This window comes from Sesamum indicum, linkage group LG8 (assembly GCF_000512975.1).
Source record: "Sesamum indicum cultivar Zhongzhi No. 13 linkage group LG8, S_indicum_v1.0, whole genome shotgun sequence".
Taxonomy (NCBI): domain Eukaryota; kingdom Viridiplantae; phylum Streptophyta; class Magnoliopsida; order Lamiales; family Pedaliaceae; genus Sesamum; species Sesamum indicum.
Genome location: NC_026152.1, coordinates 14,922,024 through 14,930,727, shown reverse-complemented (window position 1 = coordinate 14,930,727; position 8,704 = coordinate 14,922,024). Strand labels below are relative to the sequence as shown.

Genomic DNA, 8,704 nt, shown 5'->3' with positions numbered 1-8,704 from the left:
AAAAAAAGGGGGGGGGGGGCATGTGCTTGGAATTAGCATAGTTATTCATTAGATAACTAAAAAGTGATCATCGATAAAACATTGCACAACTTTAAATGATCTAAGCTAATAACAATTCTAAATGACATAAATGTAAATCGATTGCACTATGGTAGCAAAATCAAATCCCCAAAACCCGTTTTAAAATTTTGCAGCGGGGATGAAGAGGAGAAATCGTTAATCTAGAAGCCCTTTTCTTGTTTTTCACCACCATACACGTATGGGAAAAGCTGTCTACCAAACAACGTTGGGGGGTTCGTTTCTCCCGCGAGTTTCAACTGCCGAAATCATAGTACAGCCCATTTGTCTCCTCCTCACATCTCTTTTCTCCTTCTCTTTAGCCTCATCTGTCTCTCTGTCTCAGCTTCCGTTGAACCATTTTTTTATTCTTCGTGTGTTCCCTGTTTTCCCTTTCCATTCTTTTTTTCCCTTAAGACTTTTACAAATGATCGATATTATCATGTCTGCTCGTCGTTCCCTCATTTATATGGCCCGTTTCTAGGGCATTTTCCATTTCCAAATTTATTTTAGATGTTGATATATGTAGCTCCGACGCCACCATGCAAATGGGGTTTCGTTGTTCCATGGAAATCCTCAAATGGGATAGTCTGATGCTTCTTGTTCTGCCAGCCATCGGCTAAAATTTTCATTTCTCTTTATATTTCAACCACTTCTTTTTTGTGGGAGTAGACACATTTTGTGAGTGGTATTTACCAATTTGAGCATTTCTCAAGGTTTTACTTAAAGGGTATGGACGAAAATTGGACATAATAGGAAAGATCTTATCTTATTTATTTCTCCTTTAAATGCTTTTTGGAAATTTAATTTTGATATTTATATACGGACTTTATTTTTCTCTTATTATTCTGAATATGATATGAATGATTAAAATGGGAATTCTTTTGTGTTATTAATGTTATTGGATGAAGTGGAAACCTTTACACAGTTTAAAAGAGTTTTGATTTTGGTAGGATGGGAAGGGTGAAGTTGAAGATACAGAGACTGGAGAGCCTGAGCAGCAGGCAAGTTACGTATGGCAAAAGAAGGAATGGGATCCTTAAGAAAGCCCAGGAAATATCAGTGTTATGTGACATTGATATCATTCTTCTCATGTTTTCTCCAACGGGGAAGCCTTCTATATTTCGTGGACAGCGCAGGTATTTATCAAGCATTTGAATTTGATTCTTGTTGCATGTAATTGTGCTTGTATCTTTGTTGCCGGTCCAAGACTTCATTGTTTGTTGAAGTAGGAGCACAGTTACAACACGACACTAGGTAGTAGCTGTAGTGTCTTGTTAGGTTGGGATTAATAATGTTCATAACTTTATCTCAAGCTTGTTAAAGGGAAGGTGCATGGAGGATGTGTGAGAAGGATGACATTTAATGCTTGTTTAGCTCTGCTGCCAACGGAAGTAAGGCACTTCAGATAGTGGTGAAAGTAACTCAAAGGATTTAAAGTCTGGGTATATAGTTTAGTATATATATCTACATTTCTACATCTGTCATATGTTAAATAGAGGAAAAGCTATCTAGAGCTGTCATAAATAATGTTGCGGTTGCTCTTTTGTAAAGTTTTGATTCCATGATAGTGTTGAACTCACCTAAGGATTTGAATCAGTTGGTTATGTCATTGGGCAATGGCAATAGTGAAAAATCATTTCACCTGAACATGTTATATATTTAAAATGGCTTTGTTCAAGCACATGAAGCTTCAACTGTGTAGCTAAGATTTCCTGAACTCAGTTATGGGCTATTCAGTGACTCAAGTTATGATAAAGAATGAGTTTGTAGAAGTATTCATTTTATAACCACAGATTACCTTGAATATCCTTGACAGTGGAGAAGATAAATCTTTCTTGTCCTGAAAAAGTAGAAAGGTTGAAGTCGCTTATGACTGATCATTCTTCATCACTGTGTTTTGATTGACAATGTAGACAAATCTCTGAAACCATCACCAGCACAGTGCACTTTACAGTGTTCAGTATGTTGATGTTTGCTTGGTTGTGATGCTAAAATAAGATATTATTTGGGCATTGGGCTTGGAATTTTGCTCTTTGTGAGTTTGTTTTGTCAATTTTTGTTTGTTTTGTGTGTGTGTGTGTAAGACAGAGAGAGAGAGAGAGGATCTCAGTGTGATCGTGGATCTTCAAACTCTCAATTAGCATATAAGCATTTTGAGCAAGTCAGTGGAGCACTAACATAAGAGACCTAGATTAGTACAGATGACATTGTTGAAGGACAATGTTTAGCTTCTGACAAGTGTACACTGTTATATTGTGTGACCTGAATCCTGATGCTGAACAAATAAGCACCTTTGATTTTCACTTAACTAGATATCATATGGTGAAAAAAATTCAGCAGTATTAAATTAAATTACAAAATTCGTATACGAGAGTTAAAACACACTAAGCATACTAAATAAATCATCATCAAAACTGGTCATTACAACGCCGTAAAAGCATAATATGTTAGCATTGTTCTGTGTAAAACTTTTAGATAATTTTGCCACCCTTTGGCAATGTAAAAATAAGTTCTTGCTTTAACTCAAGAAACAAGAAATGAGGCCCTAAGAATGACTTACTAGCCTCCAGTGATGTTTCAGTCTGAGTTATGATTACTAGATGTTCTGCTTATGAAGTCAGAGCAGTAATTAAACCAGCTGTTTCTGGAATTTGTTGCACAAGAATGATTTTGTGTTTTTTCCTGATGATTTTTCTTTTGGTTTCAGCAACATTGATGAAATGATTGCAAAATATGCTCAACTTACACCAAAAGAAAGGGCAAAAAGGTAGATGGTAATTCTTGCAGTTAAATTTGTCTGTCAATTGAAATTCAGTTACCAAAAATAATTCTGTTGATTTCCTCCTTGTTGAATTTCTAACAGGAGGTTGGAGAGTCTTGAAGTAAGTTTGTATTTTTCTAGTCCACTGTACTTCTTGAAAAGTTTGATGAATTTGATCACTTCTATTCATTGGCGTGATAGACTTTGAAGAGAAACTTCAAGAAAGTTGACCAGGATGTGGATATAGAAGAGTTTCTTGATGCAAGGTAGGTACTTAAATCAGTATATTTACTAAAGGTTTATGTAGCATCTGGTTGATTCTCTCTTTTTTCTGCCTTTTCCTTTTTGCAGCAGTCCATCAGTAGAGGTATCTTTCACTTTTCAATATAGCGTCCTTCTTTTTGAGAATTTGAGCCGACTATAGTGTGGCCCAGTCCGTTAACATCTTCTCATGGTGATGTGTTACTGATAGGAAATGCAAAACCGAGTAATGGTGCTGCAGTCTCAACTTACTGAAGTACATAAAAGACTAAGGTGCAAACTGGAACCTCCAAAATCAGTACCTGCTTTTAAACTTTTAAGAATTCTGTACTATTATTAATCTATTGACTTTGTTCTCATGTTAAACTTCGACTTCTACTATATAGTTTTGTGGTCATCGATATATATTGAATGAACTCTTCCCTGAGTTTTGTTTATATCTATTTAAGTATTTCCTTTTTCCTCAGCTGGTGGACTAATCCCGACAAAATTGAGGACATTGAGCATCTCAATCAGATGGAAAATTCACTTAGGGAATCCCTGAATAGGATGCGGCTGCATAAGGTAAGTGATGGATGGCTGACCGAATGTGCTAATAGTTGGAGGAATATGAAACAACAATCATATGTTGGATGGAATAAATTGCTCAATGGTTTGAATAGTTCTTTTGGACTAATCCCAATTATTTCATTTGATTGCACAAGCCAGGTAATTAAGCAATCTAGTGGCGTAAAGTTCTCTGTCTCTGCTTCTATTTGTGTTCACGAGGTATATCTATATGAATATTTGGGTTTTGGATGATTTACGAGAGTCTAAGAGCAAGTATGTCCAAAATTGCAGTCCCAAAATGGCATGCATTTTCCAATAATGGCATCCAATGATCCAGATTGCCAAACACAGACGTGGCATCCAGGTGGTGTGAGGGAACATATGATACTACCAAATGAACCCCATTTCTTGACTAGTAGGTGAGTCCATTTCTTTATTCGTGTCCTTTTGAACATCTAGCAATTAGTGAATTTCTCTGCTTGTTTACTTTTTCTGCATCCGACAATTCTATCTCTCATGTGAGTTGGCGATGTCTTCATTTTACATAATAACTTAAGCAGCTATTATATAAGGCTATGGATTAATGGTAGGGAATTTTTCATCTATCTAGATTCTCAATTTTTGCGTTAACTTGTTTTAAGTCTTGTTTTCTAAATGTACCCAAGTTGACACAATATGATTTTTAAATTCAAGTCTTAGTTGTCTTTGGTATCATTTCGATTTTTATTTTTTCAGTTTTTAAGTGGAAAGATTTTTTTTGGGGGGGGAGGGGGGAGATTTTCATGAGAACTAAAAATGTGTTTAGATTATTGATGACGTTGTATTTTTACTGTAGTGGTGTCATCCACATAAATTTTATTTGAATGAAATCGACAGTTCTAACTTTAATTGATGTAAGATAGCTAATTATGTCGCGATATTTGCTAAAAGTATATATTATTATTTTATTAAGTTAATGATAAAAACATATGTACATATATACTGAAAACATAATGACTTAGGTACAAAGATGATGAAAATATATTTAGCGGAAACACATAAAAACAAACACGTTTTAAATTTCCAAGCAGCTGGAAATTGCAAACTGAGAACTGGAAATGAAGACGAACAATGATTTACAATCTTATGTTTGCCTGAACTTTGATATTAAACTAGACTGAAGTTTCGGCGATTGCTTACTTTACTGCTAACTTTTAGCCTTAAATGTAATGTCCTGCTCTTCTTTTCAGAGATATGGAGTGCTCCAGAGATATGTCCTTTCCTAGCTGTTCTGGTTTCTTTGGAAATGTGAAAAATCAAGATATCGACAAAGCAATACCACAGAAAAATGACAGACAAGATGATGGCATTACTATCGATGATTACGCCGGCTCATCTTTCTTGAGACTCCCTCTTGCCGAACAATATCCCTTTCATACATTTGGAAACTTTAGTTTTCCAGATATGATAGAGCCTGGAAGAGACGCAAATTTTCAACCGGCCCCTATAGACTATCAGATAAACGGCAATTTCGAACTTCCAAGATCTGTTTACAACAGTTTGGTTCCTCCAGCTGCTTCCTGTGCCATTTCTATCTTTAATGACAACTCCTACCCACAGGTCAGTCTACATCGAATTATGAGATTTCTTGAAGCCTTTAAATTACTGAGCAGTGTTATGATTTGATCTGTGAACTGGAAAGTGGGCTTGAATTTCTTTGACCCTTCTGTCCTTTTATAGTTGAAAATTGACATAAGAAACATGTCTTTGCTTGGTTCTATTTTTAAGGCGTTTCCTTTGTTGTGGGTAGAGAGAGAAAGTCAAAATATGTGTGTGCACTTTTGAGTATTCTAATATTTTCGGTTGTGTTTTGAACTGATGTAAGATAAATAAAAAGTAAGTTGACTGCCTATTTTCTGAAAACATCAGGATGTCTTATGCTGTTCTTTGGGGTTTGTAGTCTACTGGTTTCAGTATACTCAGAGAACGGCACTGTATTAGTTTGTGATCCTTTCAGTATTCTGACCCCTAATAAATTGGTAGTTAACCCAAATCTGCAACTTCTGCAGCCACCAAATCAGTTCAATGCTTAAGTCAAAGCTCATCAACTCATTGGCGCTCAAGACAATCCGAAGATCAATACTTTAAAGATGGCTCAAAACAGATAGCTTACTCAACCGCAAACGACTGCCCAAACAAAGAGATCTGCTGTTCTTTACATCACAAGATAATAAGAAGTTGCTGTGGTATAGCCAGGCATCGTTGTTTGCCGTTCTCCTTGCCTAATTTTAGTTCAGCAGTACTCAAATATCCTATATATATAGATATGAATGTATGCCCCAAACCAGGGTGAGAAATGAACAGTAAGAACTTGAAAAACTATGGAAAAAATATATATATATTGTAACAATAATAATTACTAAGTTGTTTGAATGAAAGATATGCTTGTTCTCCTGAAGTGTTTCTTGAGACCATACTAATTGCTGTTGATGATTTGGTTGGGACTATATGAATGATAAATCCCTGTACATTAAAGCTTGCCTTGTTTACAAATACAACTCAAATCTCATTGAAAACCATCCACTCAAGATTACAGGAACAACATTTTGTCTTTCATTCCATTTTCAGTATGAAAATTTTAGCCCTTGAGTGTTTGGATAATTGTGTTGTGCCATGGGTCAGAAAGGTGCTGCAACAGGTTGTCAAATGGCCCTTTTCCGGTCACATTGTGCTGAACAATGAACCCCAAGAATGCCAACATTGCTAGCCTTCCTGCAATCATATATATACCACAAAATCACTACTTAAATCTTCTACATAATAACACAGGCTGAAATTTAGACGCCATTTTCGAACAGACCTGGCGAAGGTGTGCTGTAATTTTTCAGACATAAAAGGTTTTCTGCAACCTGTTTTAGAAAGAAAATGGTGTCTTACCGTTGGCGAGCTCTTTCTCCTTAGCCTCTGTAGTCGGGGCGAAATTGAGGGGGTTGAAGATGCCGCCAGGGTAGCCGACCTCGTTAGGAGGTAAACTGTAGTTCTTGAAGATGGGGTCTTGGTTGACACTTCCGGGGTTCTTGATGTCTTGCCATCTCCTGATCTCGACGTAGTGGAAAAGGATGAACTCGATCACGAAAAGGGTAGACGAGGAGGCGAAGTACTCGGATTTTCCAGCATCGTACCACTTGGGAACGTTGATGATGCCGATTGATGTGAAAACTTCCGGCAGCAGCATTCCAGCAACCCCCAACATTGCCCATCTGCCGTTCACAAGCTCAGCCTGCACAAACCATTTCAAGTTCTCCGGGTCCTCCGCGAGTCCCAATGGATCAAATCCATTGTCTCCTGGAAGACTGCAGAAACAAAAGAGATAATTACATTTGCACCTCCTTTGAAAATACTAACTATACCGACTCCTGATTCTAACTTCTGAAGTTATAGCTATACAATCTCTACAATGCAATGCATGTAACTTCATATGTGGTAATAGTTTGCATTGTACGACGTAACTGAACTGAAACTACACATGAAATGACTCAGACAATGCTCGACGAACCTGCCATCAAGATAGGTGGGAGAGGCCAATCCCGGCAGCCATTCACCTTTCTTGGCTTCAACCTTGAACGAATTGTAGGACGATACGGCCTGTCTAACAGACACTTCCCTGTTCAATTTCCCAGAAGAGCCCGTCAAGAACCGAGTTCTGGACGCGCACGCCGGCCGGAAACCCGCGACGGAAGCTTGTGCTGCGGCCATTCTCTTCCCAACCTGAAGAACTTGGACTCGAAGTTGAAATTTTGGAGTGGTTGGTTTCCTGTTTTCTGGGGTTCGATTGAATCTTTTTGGTGTATGTTATTTGTATTTCATTTGAGTGGGGGACATGTGGCGCTGGTTGGAGGTTGAATTCTGGCTGTTGGTTTGCAAGATTTTTGGGATCCAACGGCTGTTATTTGATTGTGAAATTTGATGTAGCCAATGGGAATGAGTAGGGCTTATCCTTATCTGGGATGGGATAATCCACAAATCAATTTCTTTGCTGCTGTTGGAGTTTTAAGATCATGCGGGGCCCCTTTTTTGGCTTCAAGATTTTAAGATCTCAGAGAAAGATTTCACCTGTGTGGAATATATTGTACCAATTGCTTTTTGACACTTGTCAATTTGAAGCTTATGTGGATATTTTGATCAGTTTTGGTGTTGTAAATTAATTCTTATACTAACTTCTACTTCTTTTGCTTTTAGTAAATCGATTACAATTACGTTATGAATTTCAAGCGTTATAATTAATATATATGAATTATTAATATAAAATATATTTAATTGATCCATAACTATTATTAATAGGACTCAAATTTATACTCTCTTTATTGAGGTAGCTTAATTTCACCAACTGCAGCATGCCACATTGGCTAAAACATAAGTTGCATTTGACAACACCGAAAGAACTCAAATTTTGGATTAGAGAGTAAATTTTATATTGGTATCTAATTTATCATTGATATTATTGTGTTATTTCAGTAATAATAAATAATTTAATTGGTATTTAAATTTGATCATTAACATAATTTTGTAATTATATAATTTAATCGGTACTCAAATTTTATCTTTTAAAAACCATTTTGCTATCCCATGAAATGACCATTTTATGCCTCAAATATAAAACACAAAAAGAAATTCAGAAATTTCAATCATTATATTTTATTTTTATTTGAGTTGTTTAACATCTATTTTTGTGCATTTGATTATTATACTTAATAATAACTAATATTTTTATTTTTTTATTATAGTTCACTAACTTTATTTATCAATATTTGTAAGATAATTTAATACTTAATAAATTCTATCTTGTTTTCATTGTGTTCAAATAGTTCGGGTATTTAGCTGCCAACATCAATACTAAATACTAGGGTGACACTCTAAAAAATTTGGTATAATTACGAATACTTTTTATTATTTAAAAAATTACTAATACCTCTAATTTTAACTATCGTTTAACAATTAGTCAATTCCATTAGTCTTCGTTAGGTTTTTATCCATTTTTTATGGTGAACTAATCAAAATGCTCATATGGACTAAGAGTTATAATTTTATTTATTT

The 8,704-nt window shown here is 35.8% G+C and overlaps 2 protein-coding genes across 2 annotated transcripts; one reads left to right on the top strand and one right to left on the bottom strand.

Moving 5' to 3' along the window:
• Window positions 174–6,068, top strand: LOC105168825 (agamous-like MADS-box protein AGL65). The gene is made up of 11 exons (XM_011088982.2): window positions 174–787; window positions 1,011–1,196; window positions 2,768–2,827; window positions 2,924–2,942; window positions 3,023–3,087; window positions 3,173–3,188; window positions 3,294–3,355; window positions 3,550–3,790; window positions 3,923–4,050; window positions 4,861–5,230; window positions 5,680–6,068. The coding sequence occupies exons 2-11, from the start codon at window positions 1,012–1,014 to the stop codon at window positions 5,701–5,703; spliced, it is 1,170 nt and encodes a 389-aa protein (XP_011087284.1). The 5' UTR covers window positions 174–787; window position 1,011; the 3' UTR covers window positions 5,704–6,068.
• Window positions 6,116–7,456, bottom strand: LOC105168785 (chlorophyll a-b binding protein 4, chloroplastic). The gene is made up of 3 exons (XM_011088936.2): window positions 7,167–7,456; window positions 6,548–6,963; window positions 6,116–6,382 (listed from the first exon to the last, which is right to left on the bottom strand). Exons 1-3 carry the CDS (start codon window positions 7,364–7,366, stop codon window positions 6,249–6,251), a joined length of 750 nt encoding a protein of 249 aa, XP_011087238.1. The 5' UTR covers window positions 7,367–7,456; the 3' UTR covers window positions 6,116–6,248.